The sequence below is a fragment of the Leucoraja erinacea genome, chromosome 23 (assembly GCF_028641065.1).
Source record: "Leucoraja erinacea ecotype New England chromosome 23, Leri_hhj_1, whole genome shotgun sequence".
NCBI lineage: Eukaryota > Metazoa > Chordata > Chondrichthyes > Rajiformes > Rajidae > Leucoraja > Leucoraja erinaceus.
This window is the reverse complement of record NC_073399.1, coordinates 15,097,465-15,119,956: the sequence shown is the minus strand read 5'-3', so window position 1 is coordinate 15,119,956 and position 22,492 is coordinate 15,097,465. Positions and strand designations below refer to the sequence as shown.

General features: G+C 44.7%; 1 protein-coding gene across 1 annotated transcript in view; it reads left to right on the top strand.

The window, feature by feature from the left end:
• LOC129708266 (E3 ubiquitin-protein ligase rnf213-beta-like) overlaps positions 1-22,492 on the top strand; it is a 131,950-nt gene that overhangs the window by 52,212 nt on the left and 57,246 nt on the right. Inside the window, exons 31-41 of the mRNA XM_055653911.1 lie at positions 1,265-1,423; positions 3,008-4,214; positions 6,619-6,794; positions 7,406-7,561; positions 9,732-13,265; positions 15,699-15,835; positions 16,465-16,563; positions 17,169-17,287; positions 18,924-19,043; positions 19,950-20,014; positions 20,947-21,100. Of these exons, the coding sequence (XP_055509886.1) occupies positions 1,265-1,423; positions 3,008-4,214; positions 6,619-6,794; positions 7,406-7,561; positions 9,732-13,265; positions 15,699-15,835; positions 16,465-16,563; positions 17,169-17,287; positions 18,924-19,043; positions 19,950-20,014; positions 20,947-21,100 (5,926 nt within the window). The remainder of the gene's footprint in view (positions 1-1,264; positions 1,424-3,007; positions 4,215-6,618; positions 6,795-7,405; positions 7,562-9,731; positions 13,266-15,698; positions 15,836-16,464; positions 16,564-17,168; positions 17,288-18,923; positions 19,044-19,949; positions 20,015-20,946; positions 21,101-22,492) is intronic.

The following is a 22,492-nucleotide window of genomic DNA, read 5'->3' as shown; positions in this document are numbered from 1 at the left end:
CCAGGTTGTCTTCATGAGGTTGCATTGCATTGGTCCTTCATGAGATTGGGCCATGTGATGCCGGATGAGCTAGTCCTAGGTAAGGCAGGGTTTTGATGGTATTAAATGAAAGCACATCAGTGATTAGCATTATAGAGTCATACAGTGTAGAAACAGGCCCTTTGGCCCAACTTGCTCATGCCGACCAGTATGCCCTATCGACACCTGTGTTTGGCCCATACCACTCCAAACCTGTCCTAACCATGTACCTGTCTCATTGCTTCTTAAATGTTGTGTTAGTGCCTGCCTCAACCACAGCTCGTTCCATACACGCGCCACCCTTTGTGTGAAAAAGTCACCCCTCAGATTCCGATAAAATATTTCCCCCTTCACCTTAAACCTATGGCCTCTGGTTCTTGATTCCCCAACTCTATGCAAGAGTCTCTGTGTCTACCTGATCTATCCCTGTCGTGATTTATTGGATAAGGTTGCACTGTGTGATTTAGGATGTAGTGAGTGAGGAGGGCCAAGAATAATGTTCTCAGTGCTGAGAATACAACATTGATTTACTATTCTGAACATTCCCAATGGTATCAATGATAGCACAGGCTAAATTCAAGGCAAAAACTTTCATTACTTTGCCCTAATGCTCTGCCTTAACTCTAAACAACAAAGGTGGTGCAGCGGTAGAACTGCTGTCTTACAGCGCCGGAGACTCGGGTTCGATCGTTCTCCCAGTGATTGCATAAGTTTTCTCTGGGTGCTCTGGTTTCCTCCCACAATCCAAAGACATTCAGGTTTGTATGCTAATTGGCTTTGGTAAAAATAGTAAATTGACCCAAGTTGAGGGATAGTGTTTCCTTCTCCTGTGACTCTCGGTCTGAAGAGGGGTCTTGACCCAACCCGAAACGCCACCCATTCCTTTTCTGCAGAGGTACTGAGTTACTCCAGCATCTACCTTCTGTATCTATCTTCGGTGTAAACCAGAATCCGCAGTTACGTCCTACATGTAGTGGAAGTGTACGGGGTGATCGCTGGTGGGCCATAGGGCCGTATCCCTCGCTGTATCTCTAAAGTAAAGTCTAAACACCTCCCAAACACTCCTCCCCCCAAACTCCCACTTTGGGTCCGTGCGAATGTCCCTCACTTCTTGCCGGTTGTCTAATGGAGATGAATTTGTAAAACCTCGCAGCTCTCCGAGCAGAAAGGAGAGCTTCATCTTGCAGCGTCGTGCAGGCGACCCTCGGTGCTAAAGTCGCCCGAATTTATGTATTGTCTTGTTCAGCTTTCACTAGGAGATGTACTTCAGCTGCACCTTTGCGATGAGAGCACGAAGGAATTGAAGGTATATGCTTTGCAAGACCTGGAGGAGCTGCAGAACAAACTAATGCTGATGTCAGGAAAAAGGGCAACGGGAAAAGAGGAAGTTGCCAGATTTATGGAGGTAAATATACCATTGGATGAAATACCTTGTAAAGTTGTTCAGCTTCCATTTTCAAATCTGGAGATACTTGGTTGGGACAAAGACAATTTAGTCTTGCTAATAATCCATCATGCAAATGATTCGACTACATGAGGAAATCAATCTCAATGCATTTACTCCTGTCTGTTTTAAGCTGCTCTCATTCTTTTCCTGGAAGTCCTGGATCAATTAGACAAACGCCCAAACATCAGTCTGAAGGATGGTCCCGACCCGAAACGTACATGTTATCGTGAGATGCTGCCTGACCCGCTGAGTTACTCCAGCACGTTGTGTCCTTTCGCCCAAGTATAGGTTCATGGCACAATAACTGACTTAAGCTTTCTCAGTTTCACTGCAATAAGCATTCGGTTATTTTGATGTATAAAGTTCACTGGACATCAAGTCCGAAAAATGATTAATAATAGTACACAAGCATTTGCTATTTCTAAGCGCACAAAAAAAGTGGTTTTGAAAGAAAGAATCCCTTCATTTCACGTTATGCTGGGAGGTGGGAGAGTGCAATTGGTGTTCTCTGTAACTACACTGGACCTTTGAATGATCCAGAGGGTGGAACGATGGCATTGTTGTCGTGCTGTTGCCTTAATGCAGGGACCAGGGTTTCCATCCTGATCTCAGGCGCTGTTGTGTGGTGTTTGTGTATTCTCCCCTCCTCCCGCATCCCGAAGGTGCGCCTTATCGGTTAACTGGACAATGGAAATCATCGGTTACTGTTCGTAAGTGGTGAGGAATGAAGGACGGGAAGATGGATGTGTGTAAAAGAAGAATTTGCAGGGCCACATGGAAATAAAGCTAGTCGAATGGGGCTGATGGCATAGTGTTTGTAAACATTGGCTTGGACCCTAAGGACCGAATGACCTCTGACATAATAGGTCAGCAATCCTAGCCTAATCATACATGCTATTAATTAGACCCAGTGAGACTTCTGGACTGCCGTCTGGAAACTCTACTCAGGGCACATATCACCATGCAGAGCGTTGTTGAAGATCAAAACTATGGTTATGCCATCGTATTACAAGACACTTGTAATATGATTTTAGCATGAGTTGCATTATCACATTAATAATGTATCTGTCAAGTTTTGCATCATGGTGGAACACCATTCTCTCTCTCTCGAAATATTGGTAGTATTTAAACAGCTTCCACGTGTGTAGTTGTACATGGAATTGCAATTTGAAACAACCCTCACCTGCATCCACCTGTGTCTCGCCAGGCTTTGTACTGCCCCTCCTCTCTTCCCGCTTACTCCCCCACCCACCATAATCAGTCTGAAGAAGGGTCACGACCCGGAAACGTCACCCATCCATGTTCTCCGGGGATGCTGCCTGACCCGCTGATTTACTCCAGCACTTTGTGTCTATCCTGGTAAATCTCCTCCGCCTCCTCACCAGCAAAATCACATCTCTCCTAAAGCACAGTTACCGGAACGGCACACAGTATTTATTCCAACACTTTGTGTCTTTTTTTTGTAAACACGCCTCTTCAATTCCTTGTATCTCGTATTCTTTTCCATTAGATTAGCTAACACTTTATTTTTAACGTTGACAGAACTTTAACAACGTACAAAGGCTTGGAATAGCATTTATTGAATTGTACACGTCAGGCAACATGCTCTATAGAAACTGGAAGGCACAGGTTTACTGCAGTAAAGAGAGTGATACCTGTCTGACCATGGATTTCCATGCCAGAAACATCGAATGCCTGAGAATAAGTGGCGATATCTCTGAGCAGCTCCAAATATTGTGCAGAACACTGGAGACGTGTCTTCAGGAGTGGCATGAGTTTATGGGGAAGAGGCGCGCAACGTTTTACCATCTGAATTACTACACGGCAGAGCAGATTGTGTATCTGTGCTCAGAACTGGGAAGCTTTGCCGCTGGCAACTTGCTGTCCGAGCAGGTGCTTGCAATGTTGTCTTTCATTAAACCTCACTGCACTGCCAAGGAAATCGGAAGGGTGATGCACCAGGCAGATGCTGTTGATGAGGAAATTGATGCCCTGCAGGAAATCGAAGAGAGCCAAGAATTTGATGCGAGCTTGAAAGACGCTGGTATGTCAAAGACATCATACCAAACAGAAAACGCAAACCTGCCAAAAGCAATTAATCTCCTCTGGACCAGGTTCATGGGGAACATGACCACTTTTTTAATTGACCATTTAGATACGGTGGCTTTTGGGGAGCTGCTCGGCCAGCTCTCCACTTTGAATGCGACGATCGTGAGGCGGCAGTTCCCCTCTTCTCTGCATTGCGGAAGGCCGAACCTCCTCACCTGCTCTCGGCCCGAGATCTTTAAGACTGCTCTATGCATCTACATGCAAAACCCAGATCAGCCACTACCCAGCTACGATGAGGTGCTCTTGTGCTGCGAGGAGACGACTTGCGAGGAAGTGGAGCTCTTTCTGCGGCGGGCTTTGAGCAGAGGGTCTCGGGAACAGAAGATCTACACGCTGATACATGCCGATTGCCTGAATTATGAAACAAGCGTCAGATTCGGAGAACTGTTTGAGGAATTAACGCTTCATTGTAATCCTGATTATCAGCTGGTTGTGATCTGTGATGATAAACGGCAGCATTGTTACATCCCATCCTATCTCTGTCATTACAAAGTGCCGATAGGGCTGAATATTAAAACCGAGGCCATTCAACAGTACCTGGTACATCATTTCACCGTCTCTCAAAGGCGCGACTCTGCAGCTAACGTATTCTATGACGATCTTTCCGTTAGAATAATATCGTCAAAAAGACCTGGAGTGGGTAAGTAATTCCCATTGTAAATATGCTCTTCTAAGCTTCCCCTCAGTCTAGCTCAGTCAAAAAAGCACTGAGAAGCTCTGGAACAACTAATCTTTATTTTTAGAATGTTCAAGTTCAAGTGAGTTTATTGTCATGTGTCCCTGATAGGACAATGAAATTCTTGCTTTGCTTCAGCACATAGAACATAGTAGGCATTTACTACAAAACAGATCAGTGTGTCCATATACCATAATATAAATATATACTACGAGTATAAATATATATTGAACAGCAAATTCCCCTATACGATACCTAAACCACTGCGGGTTCGATCCTTGTCTCTGCCTGGCCAAGCCCTTCAGCCTTGTGCAAGCAGCCACACCCCAAAAGGTCACGCAGTCCCAAACGCTCTTCCAGAACATCGACAAAGGACATCGTGGGGGCTGCTTTTTATTGGTCCCCGAACCTTGAGGGGCCGAACTACATAGGGGTGGTCTCTTTACGATCCAATCAAACATATTAATTACAACAATACATTATTGACAGTTCCCCAAACCAATAACAGAATCTCCCATACATTGTTTCAGGAGGAGCTTCTGGAAGAAGCTAACTTAACTTGAATAATGCAACATTTACCCTGGAATTCTAAACAACCCTACCAGGGCTTAACACTTTGGCCAATCAACAAACAGCAGAGTAGCTGTCTGGAAATATTATGTACAATATTTACAATGCTTTTTGCAGTAATCCAATAATATCAAGTTTGTTTGCAGTTTCTAAACATTTTATCAATTAAGGGGAAGTGAGGAGAACACCTGGTTCCTTCACCATCCTGCATATCATTCTGAGGCTCGGACTAATCGGCGCCATCCAAAGCCTGTAATTTTCCACTGACAAAGATTAAACAATTCTGACAAATGCAGTCTGTTACTCACAGGCATATTTAACTAACGGGCGGGTAGAGGGAGGCAGAAGGACACACTAACATTTGTGAGAATAGACATTGATGTCCTAACAATGAACAAACAAAAACAGTAGAAACGCATTCTCTCTCACATATCACTGTGTTTATTTAATATATCAGCCAATTGCCACACACCCCCGCCCCCCGCCCTTAACGTCCATTTCCACCTATATCCCGTTTGGGGAGTCTGCACCCCGGGGGCCTCCCAATTCCCTTGCCCCCCCCCCCCCCCCGTCTCCTTAACGTCCCATTTCCACCTGATCATCTGAAGAATCCGAAACGTTGCCTCCTTCTTTACAGTTTTCACTTTTCTACCTCACCTTATCTGACTCCATTTTGTCTCCTTTTTATCTCTAGCCTTTTGTCCACTCATTTTCCAATCAAACCACTCTCACCTTTATCCACCATCACCTGCCAGGCTTTATCCAGCTCTCTTCCAGCTTTCTCTCCCCGACCCCCATCAGTCTAAAGCAGGGTCCTGACCTGAAACATCGTCTATCCGTGTCCTCCAGAGATGCTGCCTGACCAGTTGAGTTTCTGCAGCACTCTGGATTTTACTTCCCTTACAGTTGATACACAGTTTCTCTTGATATACGGTTAATAGTAGACACGCACAAGAAGCAATAAATGCTGTGAAAAGGAAATAAACACCGTGTTGGAGGAACTCACCAGGTCAGGCAGTATCTGTGGATGGCATGGATAGGCCCCATTTTCAGAAGGTTGTTGGTCGGTGGTTGAGGGGAGACTTGATAGAAATATGTAAAATTATGAACGGCATAGTTTGGGTAGACAGTCGGAACCTTTTTTCCCCAGGGTGGAAATGTCCAACACCAGAGGGCATAGGGTTAAGGTGAGAGGGGGATAGTTTGTTACCTAAAGAGTTGGGGGGGGCCTGGAACGTATTGCCAGGGGTGGTGGTGGAGGCAGATATGATAGTGGTGTTTAAGATACTTTTAGATAGGCACATGGAAGTGCAGGAAATAGAAGAATATGGATCATGTACAGGCAGATGACGATCAGTTTAACCGGGCATCATGTTTGGCAAAAAGATTGTGGGCTGAAGGGCCCACTCCTGTGCTGTACTGTTCCATGTTCAGTGAACCCTCGTCTATCCATTCCCTCCACAGCTGTTGCCTGTCCTAGTTTAGTTTAGATATACTGCGCGGAAACAGGCCCTTTGGGCCCACGGTTCCGCGCCGACCAGCGATCCCCGCAGATTTACACCATCCTACACACACACGGGACAGTTTTTGCAATTACAAAGCCAATTTAGTCGGGATCGAACCGGGGTCTCTGGCGCTACAAGCGCTGTAAGGCAGCAATTATCCCGCTGCGCCACCGTGCTGCCCTAATCCAACGTTTTGAGTTAACAACAGACAATGTGCTTTCAAACAAAATTACAGCTGTACCGAAACCAAAATAGAACCTTTCTAATCATTATGATATTTCTTTCCCGTGTAGGAAAATCTCTCTACGTTGATCGATTGTATCAAAAACTGGTGCTGAAAGATGCTCTGAAGAGAATCCGGTTAATTGAGCCAAAGATTAACGAGGGCCAGATAGTTCAGAAGCTGCAGGATTCTACAGACACTTGCAATCTTCGGCAGCCGATGATAATACACATTGATGCGGCACCAGTAAGGAACCATCATTTTTCATGAACTTGGAACAGAAATGTTACCATGGAGGTTGGGCAGGTGGGGGGCAGCGTAGAGAAACATCATCCCCATTTAAAAAAAATGTAACACAGGCCTGGAGTCAACTGAATAATGTGGCTCCCCACATAGTCACCATGGAGATCCTGCTCAAAACATCAGGAGTTTAGTTTAGGGTCGGTCGGTCAGTCCCTTTAAATCTGAAAGAAGTCATTCCTCCTCAGATAGTGATAGAATTCCCTATCCACGAGGGCTTATGAAGCTTGGTCGTTGCTCACTCAAAACAGATTGATAGCTTTCTGGACATTAAAGAAATCAAGGAGATCAAGAAAAAAGGGCACTGATCCGCCACGATCTTGATTTAGATGTGAAGGGACGAATGGTCTCTACTCCTGCCTCATCACTTATTCATTATGCTCTATGAGTTATATTCCACTTGATTATGGTGGAGTGCAATAGGCTTCATGTACTTGATGTACGTATGTACCTATTTCCCTATTAAATATTGGAAGAGAATCAACCCTATCTTTGAAAGAAAGTCGATCCTATGTGGAATTTGTTCTGTAAAAATCTTTCTGATTCTTTTGTTTCAGGTGAAGAAAGGACTGGAAGAATTCCTTTTCAAAATTCTGGTATTGGGAGTCTTGAAGAACAGTCAGGGAAGGATATGGAAGCGTAGCTCAGCTCATCTGTACCTTGTGGAACATCTGAATGCCAACGAGTTCCTCAATAAACCACAAACTCAGCAGGTTGTTCTGACTATTGTACTTTCAAAGCAATGTTTTACAGTGAACATTCAGACCTTGTGTATGATAAGATTCAGAAGCACGGGATATTTGACAGATGAAATTCAGAGAGGGAATTTGACGTGTTCAAGATATTAACTTGCAGGGTATATGTAACAGAAATGAAGATAGACATAAAATGCTGGAGTAACTCAATGGGTCAGGCAGCATCTCTGGGGGGAAAAGGGAATAGGTGAGGTTTCGGGTCGAGACCCTTCTATCTTCAGACTAGTAATAACTTATGCAAATAAAAATGGTTCACTAATAAAGTAAGGAACTGCAGATGCTAGTTTACAAAAAGACAGTGAGTGCTGGAGCGTCTCAGCAGGTCAGGTAGCATCTCTGGAGGGCATGTATAGGTGACAAGTCAGGGCCCTTCGAAGGGAGAACATGCAAACTCCGCGTAGAAAGCACCACTTTCCTAAATAGTATCTCCTTCCTAAAGGAACATCCTTTAATTCTGAGGCTATGGCCTCTGCTCCGAGACTCTCCCACTCGTGGAAACATCCTCTCCACATCCACTCTATCCAGCCCTTTCACTATTCAACACTGCAGCTCTCCGTAGCCTGGAGAATTCCCCCAAGCAACAAACTGCGGCGATTGCTGGCCCTTGAGTTCATGCAGTGAAACAAGGAGAGGGTAACAGACAGATTCCATCCAGCACATCCCGTGGGAGGTGACGAGAGAGGTTGGAGGATCGGGATGGTCTGTCCACACATGGAGCGGCCACTGATAGCCCCCCAGCAATGGCTACACTCACAGTGGCGGCCATGGTAGAATCCTGAGCCTGCATCTCAGTGCAATGCTGCCATTCCACTCAAGCAGGAAGCACGGAACGCCACAGGAGATCCCTTTTCCCTGTGGCTATCGAACTGTACAACTCCTCCGCCTTCTGTCGTGGGGTGACTGACTCCCCTCTCTCTCCCCCCCCCCCCCCCCCCCCCCCCTTAGAATTAAAGTTCTATCGTATCTTATCCAACACCAGCACTCACAAGCACCCTCTCCAGACTGAGCCATGGGACAGTTCGCTGCTGCGATAGAGATTTCCTGTCACCGGGTGGACCAAGAGCACGATGATGAATCTGTGGTCTGAGGGTTAGCACTAAGGGTGAGGGGGCATTAATGCTTTGAACACCAAAGGCATGACAACCAGCTGTCAAAGCATTCTGTGCTGTGGGCTTACCAGTTTTAAGCCTGTTTTAAGGACCATTGGCCGTGGTCTCAGAATAAAAGGACTTACCTTTAGGGAGGAGATGAAGAGGAATTTCTTTAATCAGAGTGTGGTGAATCTGTGGAATTCATTGCCACAGACGACTGTGGACCCAGCCAATGGATTATTTTAAGGCAGATTGATTGATAGAATCTTGATTAGTACGGGTGTCATGGGGAGAAGACAGGAGAAGGGGGTTGAGAAGGAAAGAAAGATAGATTGAATGTCAGAGTAGACTTAATGGGCTGAATGGCCTAATTCTGCTGCTAGAACTTGTGAACATAAAAAACTCTTCTATGCACTCTTCTAACTCTTGACAATCAGCTAGAGGCAGGCATGTGGCATAGTGGCACAGCTGGTAGACCCGATGCCTCACAGTGTCAGAGACCGGGTTCGATCGTGGTCTCGGGTAATATCTGTGTGGAGTTTGTATTTTCTCAATGTGGGAAAAGGTGCTCGGTTTCCTTCCACATCCCAAAGATATACAGGTTTGTAGGTTAATTGGCCTCCGTAAAATTGCCCCTGGTGTGGAGGGAATGGATGCGGGAGTGGGATATCAAAGAACTAGCGTGAATGGGTGATCAGTGGCACGGACTCGGTGGACCTAAGGGGTCATTTCCATGCTGTATCTCTAAACTAAACTAAACAGGCTTACATTTGTCCCAGGGGTCTGTACAAGGTGAGCGTAGCCAGTGAGCTTGGGCAGCATGCCATTTTTTTCTCTTTCTGAAGTTCCTAGAAAGGTACCTGTCCATAAAATGGAATTGAAGTATGACCCTTTTCTCTATTCTTATGCTCTGTTAATTTTGTTGCATCAATAAATGCTAACGCTTCTCATTTTATGATGTATAACATCAGCAACCTTGAGGAGGAGAAACTTTAATAACATATTTTATTTGTTTTTTTTTCCCCATTTTCGTAAAGGTAAACATGGGACTCCTAAGCGTTCTACCAACCATTCACTGCCAATCGCCGAAAGAAGTCCTTAAACTTGAACGGAAAAGGCGCAGGCAGGAAATACATAATATTTTGGACCCCTTAATGGATGAACAGGAGTTTATCAGTGAAGCCATCCAGAGACCCTTTCAATATCTGCGCCGGTTCAATGCGAACCGAAACATTGATAACTTCACCTACATCAGGGATAGTGTTGAAGAGCAGCCCGCTGAATGTCTAAACTTGTTTCTCCATTACTGTGGACTGCCAGATCCTTCCTGGGCAGAGTTGAGAAACTTCTCTTGGTTCCTCAACCTTCAGTTGAAAAACTGTGAGACCTCTATGTTTTGCAACCCCAACTTTGTTGGAGACACCCTGGTGGGTTTTAAAAAATTCATTGTCGAGTTCATGATTCTAATGGCGCGGGATTTTGCCACTCCCTCGATGAACATTTCAGATGAAAGTGTTGCAATTTCACCCTCTCAGCGAGATGACGATCTACACCCGTATAAAATGCGGAAAAGGTGGGAAAGCCACCCTCATCCCTACATATTCTTCAACGCAGACGGTTTCTCCATGACTTTCCTCGGCTTTCACCTGAAGAAAAGCACAAATGGCTACGATGCTGTGGATCATCGCACTGGGGAGATTCTGCAAGGAAACGTCATGTCTTCACAGCTCGAAGAAGGGCTCAACTTGCAGAGAATAAGATTTAACGAGGATTTTGATGAACTTCCAAGAAAAGACAAATTCCGCAAACTCTGCCTGGTGCTTGGCGTTTCAAGCCCAGTCGATCCAGACGACACCTATGAGCTGACCGCGGACAACGTGATGAAGATGCTTGCCATCCACATGCGCTTTAGGTGTGAAATTCCTGTCATTGTCATGGGGGAGACGGGCTGTGGGAAAACGAGACTGATTAAATTTCTTTGTGACCTTCAGAAAGGCGACCGTGAAACTGAAAACATGAAGCTGATCAAAGTGCACGGGGGCACAACAGCAGAGTCAATCTATGTCAAAATTGCTGAAGCAGAGGGCCTTGCCATTGCCAACAAGCAGAGATATAACTTGGAGACGGTGTTATTCTTCGATGAAGCCAATACCACGGAAGCTATTCACGCCATCAAAGAAGTTCTCTGTGATAAAACCGTTCGAGGCAAACCACTGAAACGCGATTCGGGTTTAAAAATAATAGCGGCCTGCAACCCTTACAGAAAGCATTCTGCGCTCATGATCGAGCGCCTGGAAAAGGCTGGGCTGGGGTATCGAGTCAAAGCAGAGGAGACAGAAGACAAACTGGGAAAAGTACCTTTGAGACAGTTGGTGTACAGAGTGCAGCCTCTTCCGCCAAGCATGATTCCATTAGTTTGGGACTTTGGGCAGCTGAGCAATGATGCTGAGTGGGCTTACACTTGTCAGATTGTCAAAAGATATATTAGAATCCACAAACTTCCGTTCCTCCACACCAACGCAATAATAGAAGTCCTTGCCACGTCGCAATGTTACATGCGGCAAAAGAAAGACGAGTGCAGCTTTGTCAGTCTGCGAGACGTGGAGCGATGCATGAAGGTCTTGGCGTGGTTTTATGAGCACAGAGAACTTCTGTTTCGCTATCCCGAACCGAACAAGAACATCCTGCAGTCCCTGATAATGTCAGTGAGTGTCTGTTACTATCCCACTTTAATGAACAAGGAAACATATTTAAAACTCATAGCAGAACATTTACCAGACCCTTACAACACTTCGAATGCCATTCAGAGCGAAATTGTCGGTTGCCAAGACCGGTTCATGGAAAATATAAAAACAAGAGAGAGAATTGCGAAAAATGAGGCCTTAAAGGAGAACGTTTTCTTAATGGTCATTTGCATTGAGCTGAGGATTCCACTCTTTCTTGTTGGGAAGCCTGGAAGTTCAAAGTCCCTGGCAAAGACGGTGGTATTGGACGCGATGCAGGGGCAGTCTGCTCACTGTCCACTGTTCAAACGGCTGAAACAAGTCCACATGGTGTCATTTCAATGCAGCCCTCACTCTACACCAGAGGGGATCATCAACACTTTCAAGCAGTGCGCACGCTTTCAACAGGGCCGGAATCTGAAGGAATATGCCTCCGTCGTGGTCCTAGATGAGATTGGCCTGGCCGAAGACTCTCCACAGATGCCACTGAAGACTCTTCACCCACTGTTGGAAGATGGTTGCATCGATGACGAGGATCCGCTCCCTCACCAAAAAGTCGGCTTCATCGGAATCTCAAACTGGGCTTTGGATCCGGCCAAGATGAACCGCGGGATATTTGTGTCCCGACTGGATCCGTGTCAGAGAGAGCTCATTGAGACGGCCAAGGGAATATGTTCATCTGACAAAGTCCTGCTGCAGCGGGTGCAACAACTCTTCCCTGGCTTTGCCAAAGCCTATTTAGAAATATGCCAAGCTCAAGGCGGGCAGTTTTTTGGCCTTCGTGACTACTACAGCCTCATAAAGATGGTGTTCATCACAGCTAAGGAAACAAAGTGTGAACCAACGGAGTCACAACTGGCGGATGCCATCTTACGAAATTTCAGTGGTAAAGATGGGTTCAGTCCACTTGGGTATTTTCTCCCTGGTTTGGGGACTGTCCCACAGACGAGCACGCTGGAGATGGTGAAGAAGAACATCACAGCAGATTCCACTGATGGAGAGTGTCGCTACCTGCTGCTCCTCACCAAGAATTACATTGCCCTGCAGATTGTACTGCAACATGTCTTTCAAGACTTGGAGGACAAGCCCGAGATTATATTTGGGTCCAGCTTCCCAAAAGATCAAGAATACACCCAGGTTTGTCGAAATGTAAACCGTGTGAAGATCTGCATGGAGATTGGAAGAACTATAATACTTCTGAATTTGAAGAACTTGTATGAAAGCCTATATGATGCTTTAAACCAGTACTATGTGTACCTCGGAGAATACCAATACGTTGACCTGGGTTTAGGCACACACCGTGTCAAGTGCAGGGTGGATAAAAAGTTCCGACTGATCGTTATTGAAGATAAAGATGTTGTCTACAAGCAGTTCCCTATTCCGTTGATCAATAGACTTGAAAAACACAGTTTGGACATGAGCACCGTACTTACCCTTCAGCAGAGGGGCATTGCCCAACAGTTGGAGGTGTGGGTCGAGGAGTTTGTGTCAATGAATAAGGGTCAGGACGGAATGAGTGAGAGCCTCGCATTAAACCCTTCGGAGGTGGTCATCGGGTTTCACGCAGACGCTTGCGCGAGTGTTCTCCTGCAAGTTCTCGACACTGCGCACCTGTCCAACGACAGTACTTTCGAGGATCAGCGGGCCATTCTGAAATCGGCAAAATGCCTTCTCCTCAACTGCGCCACCACAGACGCCGTCGTTCGCTTAGAACGCTCGAAGCTCGGCGACCATGAAATCAAGGAGCAGTGGAAGGAATATTTTGTTCAGCAACACCACAGATCATTGAGCGATTACATTCACCAGCACCTGAGTGATGCGGAGGCACGAAAGCACAGTTTTGTTGAGGTAGTAATGTCGAGACATATTTTACATCTTTCATAGTGGATTTGAGTTTACTTGCTTACTGGCTGTGACAAATTGAAATCAGATTAATATTAAATTTCTCTAACTTCAAGTAACCCTTGCTTTCCCTCTCTCCCCCTCCCACCCCCATCCTAGTTCTCCGACTAGTTCCACTGTTCTCCTGATTTAACATTACTGATTGTATGCCTCGTTGTCACCTTCCCCTCAGCTAACAATGTACCATTCTGCATTTCATTGATCACCATCCCCTTTGATCTGTGTTTTCACACCCTACCCTTCCATATCTCTATGTTTTCCTATCCCCTGACTCTCAATCTGAAGGTGGGTCTCGACCCAAAGTGTCTTTCTCCCCACAGATGCTGCCTGTTCAGCATTTTGTGTCTTATCTTCGGATTCTGGAGTCTTAGTTAATTTCTGGTGATGATTTTGTAAACTTTAGATTTCGGTTATGTTTTCATGTAGAAATGTGATTCTGCCTAAAGGGTGGATGGAACACTTCCAAATACGAACATTAGGTACATAAGTTAGTAGGAGCAGTAGTCGGCCTCTTGAGCCTATTCCACCACTCAATATGACCAAGGCTTAACTACCCCAGATCTCATCTCCTCTTCTGGTCAATCGACCTCTCCTCCAGGATCATCCAAAAATGTATCTACTTACACGTTAATTACCCACAATTGGATCAGATTTATATCTTCATTCATATTGCACTTTTATCGAGTTGATAATCTGAATACAATTTTCAGCAGAAAGTTGTGTGTGTAGGGAAAATTAAAGCTGCACCGGTTTGTTTTCCAGTCAATTGGCAACACATTTCTATAAATTCTAAATTGAGGTTTATTAAGTGCTTTAAAATAATAAATAATTTACACAAACTGCTAATGCTTTCACTGAACAATGTGCAAAAAGGAAAGGAAACCCTCTGGAACTCTCTGCCACAGAAGGTAGTTGAGGCCAGTTCATTGGCTATATTTAAGAGGGAGTTAGATGTGGCCCTTGTGGCTAAAGGGATCAGGGGGTGTGGAGAGAAGGCAGGTACAGGATACTGAGTTGGATGATCAGCCATGATCATATTGAATGGCGGTGCAGGCTCGAAGGGCCGAATGGCCTACTCCTACACCTATTTTCTATGTTTCTATGAAACCTGATTTTATACAATACTGCACTCTGTTACTTTACATTGAACTAGGCAGCTCTTTTTCTAGTCTTATGTTCAACTCTAAATTGTGCGTAGTTCTGGTCGTCCCATTACAGGAAGAATGTGACTTCGCAAAGAGCGCAGAGGAGGTTTACCAGGATAGAAACAAAATGCCCGAGTAACTCAGCGGGACAGGCAGCATCGCTGGAGCGAAGGAATGGGTAGACAAAAGTGCTGGAGAAACTCAGCGGGTGCAGCAGCATCTATGGAGCAAAGGAAATAGGCAACACTTCGAATGGGTGCCGTTTCGGGCCGAGATCCTTCTTCAGACTGAGAGTTAAGGGAGAGGGACACTAGTGATATGGAAGGGTACAAAGAGCATGGAAGGTGTGAAAAGGACAGCTCAAAGCAGACAATGCTCAAGGAAATGTATAATTGTTCATTGTTGCCTGTGGGGAAGTTGACAACGAGGCATACAAACAATAAAATTATTCAGGAGAACAGTGAAACTAATGGAGAGAGAGGGTTTACCAGGATAAAGCCTGGTTTAGGGAGCATTAGTTATGGAGGGGTTGGACGGATTGTTTTCTCTGGAATGCCAGAGGTTGCGGGTAGACCTATTAGAAGTGTATGTGAAGGACCCCAACTCTGTACAACATATCCTTGTGTCGGTCAGGCCTGATGTCCTGTTCATTTGTCACAGTCATTGAGTGATACAGTGTGGAAACAGACACAACTTGCCCACACCGGCCAACATGTCCCAGCTACACTAGTCCCACCTGCCCGCATTTGGTCCATATCCATCCAAATCTGTCCTATCCTTGCACCTGTCTGTTTCTTAAATGTTGGGATAGCCCCTGCCTCAACTACCTCCTCCGGCAGCTTGTTTCATACACCCACCACCCTTTATGTGAAAAAGTTACCCCTCAGATTCCTATTTAAATCTTTTCCTCTTCACCTTAAACCTATGCCCTCTGGTCTTCGATTCACCTACGCTCGGCAGAGACTCTGTGCATCTACCCGATTTATTCCTCTTGTGATTTTTTACTTTGCTTGATTTCAGCCACTATGGCCATATCTCTGTTTATCAGTTCATTTCCTGACACAATTCTCGCATCTTTCCTAGTTTGGTCCATTTCTCTTTCCAGAAATGAATCGTTGAACATTGAACCGTTGAACTGATTGTACTGAAACTCGGTCTAAGATGGAGCCTGGTCATTTATCAGGGTGAGATTTTGCTGCCTGTTTCTCAACCAGCTTGTTCACTGATGTTTCAGGTGACAACGTTTTCAAGGCTGCTGACCAAATCAGACATCAACCTACTGGACAAAGAGCTCGGCAATGTTGTGGCAGAATTTGTCCTTCTGTTCCTCCACCAGTTCGACACCGAATATTCCTTCTGCAAAAAAATAAGGTTCGTTCTTCTAAGGATGTCTGCTTTAAAGGGTATAAGCTATAAGCCGTGGTTGAACAAACTTGGATTGGTTTCTCTGGAGCTTTGGAGGCTGAGGGGAGACCTGATCGCAGCATATACTATTATGAAAGGCCTGGACATGTTAGATGATCAAACCTTTCTCCCAGGGTGGAAATGGCAATGACCGGAGGGCACAGCTTTCAGGTGCGAAGAGGAAAAGTTTAAAGGAGATATGTGGGGTAGGTTTGTTACACACATGAGTGGTGGGTGGCTAGAATGTGACGGAGGCAGATACAATAGTGGCATTCAAGAGGCTTTTGCATAGGGAGGATGGATATGGATCACGCACGGGCAGAGGAGATTAATTTTGGTATCATGTTCGGCACAGACTCTCAGCTTATGGGCCTGTTCCTGTGCGTTGCTGTGATAATCTATGCTGTTGCAAATCATTGATCATAATGGCAGTAAAGATGCAGACAAATCTTAGAAGTTAGTATCATCACTTGGCCTGGGTACTCAGCAAGAGAGGGAGAGAAATTGACCACCTGTATATTTCAGCATATGAAGAATATATTTTTTCCTTATCCACATTTATCTTTTTAAAACAGTGTGTTTCTTAATATTCACAGAGAGGCATTCCAAAGCTTGAACACACAAGCACGTGTGCTGCTGATACAGATGGATACTGAAGAGTCCTCTCAGAGCACTGAGCTGATTGCTTCTGCCAAGTAAGTGCAGCAGTTTCTTTTTTAAGTTTAGTTCAGAGACACAGTGCGCGGAAATGGGTCCGTCGGCCCCACCGGGCCCACGCTGCACACTTATGCCCCTGTCCCACTTAGGAAACCTGAACAGAAACCTCTGGAGACTTTGCGCCCCACCCAAGGTTTCCGTGCGGTTCCCGGAGGTTTTTTGTCAGTCTCCCTAATGGTCGAAAGTGGTTTCCGCTTCTTCTATGTTCCGGCGATTATTTCAAAAAATTCAAAACCAGGCCGTGCCTAAAAATAGGTTGCCATTTTAAAAATCGGTAGTTTTTTAGCTGAAGCCGGTTGCGAGGCTAGTTGAAGGTGGTTTCCAGAGGTTGCAGGTAAGACCTTCCACTACCAATGAACACTGGGGAAAGGAGAGGTCATGAACCAGTTACTATTGTTTTAAACAGCATTGCTTGGAGAAAAAAAGTCATCAGGATTATGACATGTTCAAAACTTCATTGGGCAGGTCATGTAAAGAAAAATGTAAAGCATGAGAGGTGCAACCTTGTACTTCGCATCTGGAATGATTTGGTGTTGATTTTGTATCAGAAGTTTGGAGTTTAAATCTGCATTCTTCTTTTCAGATACTGCACCATGAATGAAATGAATCTGATGAACTCCACCATTTCCAATTGCTATGTATATTTTATCACAAAGCTCTCCAGACTTGCTGGTGGTTCAAGTTACATTGGATTTCAAGGAGGTATGTTACACTCGGTTTTCCTGTGTACCAAACTGATGCTTGGGGTAATAAAAGCCGAAAATGGCTGGAAACACTCAGACGGTCAGGCAGCAACTGTGGAAAGATTGATAGATTTTTGATGAAGATAGACACAAAATGCTGGAGTAACTCAGCGGGACAGGCAGCATCTCCAGATAGAAAGAATGGATGATGTTTAACGTCGAGATCCTTCTTCAGATTCTCAAAATGCTGGAGTAACGTAGTGGGCCAGGCAACACCTCTAGATAGAACGAATGGGTGATGTTTCGGGTTGAGACCCTTTTCTTGATTTGTACGGGTGTCAGAGGTTATGGGGGAGAAGGCAGGAGAATGGGGTTGAGACAAAGATTTTAAAAATCAAGTCATTAATTTATCCCATCAGATAAAGCATAAAAATAAGTTTAATTTGACACCTAATTCACTTTCATATCTTCAGTATTAAAAATGTTATGGCCATTTTCATACTTGGAAATTGGCATCTTGTTCCCTATTGCTTTTTCATTGACTTAACACAAAAGCTGTGATCGAGAACATTTAAAGGCCGATAACTTTCTTAAAATTTAAGAGAACTGAAAGAAATTTTCAGTTATGATAGATTGAAGCATTCTGAAACAAATATGAGACAATCTTACTTAGATGACTTGAAATTAAAGCATATAATTAGTTAGTTACCTAATTGTAGCTAATTACAAAATTCAATTACTAGATCTAAACATCTATCCATTTCTTAAGAATAGATTAACTTTTTTAAATAGCCTAAGTGTCCAAATAACATTCACACAATAATTCAGAATATAACATAATTTTTAAATCTCATTGTCATAGGTTTATAGGCCAAATTGAAGGAATTTAATGTTTAATACCTGTAAATTAATGGCCATTTAAATCAGCTTGGGAGTGGGTTTTACTGGAACGGGACCATTTAGAATGTTCAGATGCGGTGAATTTATACCCCCATATCTGCAGCAAATACACTGCCGGTTCTTCGGGGGGGAAAATCACCATTTCGCAACGTAAAATGTGAAGTAAATACATCTTAAGCAACACTTTTATACATAAAAATAAACTACTTTCTTTTACCTGGCCCTGCATAAAATCCGTCCCTGTTGTCGGCCCTGTTTTCTTGCAGTATCTGGAAAGGTTACTTTTTAAATCTATTATTGAATCTTCCGCCAATCTTCCAGACATTAAAATCCAATGACCTGTGCCATAAATATTGGCTCTTGCTCTCTTTCAATGGTCAGAATGGCACTGAATATTTGCTCAGTAGCCAAAACAGACAGAGTATTTGTGTCAATGCAGGAAGAGTGCAGGAACGAGCAGGAATAATGACAAGCTAGAGTAATAAGTGTGGAAACGGGCCCTTCGGCCCCAACTTGCGCACGCCGACCTACATGCTCCATCTGCACTAGTCCCACCTCGCCCATTTCCCTCCAAAGCTATCCTATCCAGTGAGTTGTGTAGAGAAACAAATGGGAAGCAACCTCATGTGGGTGACTGAAGCAAACCCCTGCTCTTTGACAAAACCAGAACCACCGGGAGAACACACACCAGGGCAGTGAGCAGACATTAACTGTCATGGAAATGTGCTAAACACTCCGTCCTGATTGCTGTGCAGGTCAGTGGTTGTCTGTCCACATTGATGACGTGACTGAATCGGAAGAGATGGGATCGGATATATCTGCATTCTACGATGTTACTATCAGTGAATTGTTTGCCAATTCTTTGGGCATACAAGGTAAGTTGTCTTTCCATCACTTGTAATATTGCTGTGAATGAAATACCACACCACTCTTTACAGCATTGAAACCCTACTAAGGAGTGTGTGACAAAGAGCTGGCATTTTAAAGCACAATAGTAAGTGTTCCTATATTCTGTAATGCATTCAGAGATAAATAGATTTATTAGATATATTTGTGTATGAGAATTAATTGGGATAGAGAAGACCGAACATCTACCTGCAGTTCCACTCATGGTACCATGTCAAACAAATATAATGGAGAGGGAGATAGACACAAAAAGCTGGAGTAACTCAGAGGGACAGGCAGCATCTCTGGACAGAAGGAAAGGGCGATATTTCGGGACGAGACCCTTCGTCAGACTGGTTAAGGATAAGGGAAACAAAAGATATAGACGGTGCGTTGGAGATAAAGAACAATGAATGAAAGATACGCAAAAAAGTAATGATGATAAAGGAAGCAAGCCATTGTAAGCTGTTTGTAGGGTGGGAATAAGAAGCTAGTGCGACTTTAATTTATTGATTTTCTTTTTTATTTATTGTGTTATCTATGAATACTGTGTTTGCAGGCCAGTCATGCTGCTACAGGTAAGAATTTAATTGTTCCATTGTCGGCGTATATGACAATTAAACATGTGCTGGCAGAATGGACGGAAGTGTAAAAGTGACCTCTGGTGGCAAGAACCAGAAATAAAACTTTCAGATTAATCCATTCACGTTGTCAGGTAGTTCAGGCAAAATTGTTACAGGCATCAACCCTGCGACCAGCCAATAATAAGTAAAAATACCATGTTCAAAAATACAACGTATCAATCTGAGATTATTGCTCCAGGTTCAGCATTTACACCCTACTGTTCTTTACAAATAACAAGTAACACATGGTAATGTGAACTGTTTTAATTTTAGAAAGTGACAATCAGAACACTGTTCCAGAAGATACAGAAGATGAACAGCAAGTGAAAATACATACGGTATAAATGATTTTATTAAACCTTTTTATGTCTGTACTACTAATGTTTTTTTTCCATCGGATTCAATCGGTTATCTGACACAAAATGCTGGAGTCACTCAGCGGGTCAGGCAGCATCCCTGATTAAAAGGAATAGGTGATGTTTTGGGTCGGGACCCTTCCTCCGACTGAGAGTCAAGGGAGAGGGTAAATAGAGATGTGAAAATGTACAAAGAACAAATGAATTAAAGGTGCGAAAAGAACAACGCAAAGCTAGACAAGATGATCAAGGAAAGGTGGAGCCCACAATGGTCCATTGTTGGCTGTGGAGAAGGTGATAACGAGTGGATACAAACAGTGAAACAGTGGATACAAACAGGTGTTTGTTTGAAGGAAGCATTAGTAATCATTGTGTTTGGCACATATTCACAACTAGATGACGTGAGCGAAAATGGTACAATAAGCAACTGGAGTATTTTATGAAAACACGCAATTTCTGGAGATTCAAAATGTTCATTGAATCCTTTCAAAGAAGAGCATGATGAAGTTCCCTCATGGACAATATTAATCTTCCAAAGAACATCAGTGTATCAGATCACCTAATGCCAATGATGTTGCAGGGGGTGGGAAGAAGAAAGGAAGAGGTGGAGCCAGTGGGCTGAGGGAGAGCTGAGAAGGGGAGGGGAAAGTAAGGACTACCTAAAATTAGGGAAGTCAATGTTCATACCGCTGGGGTGCAAACTGCCCAATCGAAATATGAGATGCTGCTCCTCCAATTTACGGTGGTCCTCACTCTGGCCATGGAGGGGGCCGAGGACAGAAAGGTCGGATTCGGAATGGGAGGGAGTTGAAGTGCTGAGTGATAAAAATGCTGGAGAAACTCTGCGGGTGAGGCATGACAAAAATGCTGGAGTTGTTTTTCAGAGATGGAATTTTGTAATTGGTTTTGTACAGGGAAGGTCGAAGATTCTCAACACAACTTTTCTGTTGCAAAGCTGCATTCAGAGTGCAGTGAGCACACTACGTGATGGGAAAGAGGAATGCAGTCGAAACACACAGCGTGTTCAGATACTCCTGGATCTTCTGAGCAAAGAGGATGAATGTGAGGGTAAGCATTACTGCCTGGAAACTATGAATAAATACCTGAATGGACTGGGCTCTGTCTGCAAGTTTGGTCTTCCATTGTATAAATGGAATGTAGAAACCACTTGATTCCTAAGTTTCTCTGGTACAATCCTACTGTAATAACCTCACAGCTTTAGTTTGAAGCTCTCCTTAATTAATGCTGTGCAACATCTTTTCATGGCAAGAATTGTGTGACATTCTTTGTGTAGCGTTACAGCGTGGAAACAGGCCCTTCGGCCCATCGATTCCGTGCCGGCCAGCGATCCAAGTACACTAACACCATCAATCTAGGGGGCGCTGTCCTGTGCATGGCTGCCCAGCCAGCAGCTGTCTGTCTTTTCATCTTTTTATTTTTATTTTAAGTTAGTTAAAGTGTTTTGTTTGGAGGTCTAGACTTTTTTATGTGGGGGAAGGGGGAAACTACCTTTCAGGGTCCCTACCTGGTTGGAGAGGCAGCTTTTCTCCGTGCTGCAGCTTCGACCCGTCCTCGCGGCCTACCAGCGGGCCTGGAGCGGCGTTTCCTGTCGGGGACCGCCAGAATCTCGGCTTCGGCGGCGGCACAGCGCTGGAGCGCTATCGCGGAGCAGGCGATGCCTTGCCAGGGTCGCTGCGCTGAAGCTCCGGTGAGCTGAAGATCGCTGAGGAAAACATCGCGGAGCTGCGGGACTGTGGAGCGACCAGCTGCGGGCGGCGGCGCTGAACTTTACACCGGGAGCCTGGGATCTCTAGATGAGATCGCCAGTTGTGGAGCTCCAACCGGCGCGGCCTTGTTGGCTTCGGAAGCCGCGGCCTCCAGTGCGGAAGCGGCCGTTCCAGGGTTCCCAAGCCGCTGAGAGGACTCTCCCGACGCCGGAGCAACATCACCCGGCGAGAACGGCCTGGAACATCGGGCAACTGTGGAGGCCTCAATAGGCCCGACTATGGGTGAACTGGGGTTAGGGGCTGGACTTTGTGCCTTCCCTCATAATGGGAACCATTGTGGGAAGATGTTCTTAATGTTTAAAACTCTTATTAATGTTATGTCTGTATTCCTTCTTTATGTGCTGCAAAATGGCAAGAAGCATTTCACTTCACTACACCTAGGTGTATGTGAATTTGACCAATAAAATACCTTTGATACCATCCTCTACACGATAGGGACAATTTACAATTTTACCAAAGCCAATTAACCTACAAGCCTGTACATCTTTGGAGGAAATCGAAAACCCACGCAATTCACGGGGAGGACGTACCAACTCCATATGGACGTAAAGTAGCACCCGTAGTCAGGATCAAACCCTGGGTCACTAGCGCTGTAAGGCAACAACTCTACCGCTGCACCACCGTGTCTCCCATTTGTTGAGGAGTATCTTTCAAGGGGACAATTGTAAGCCAC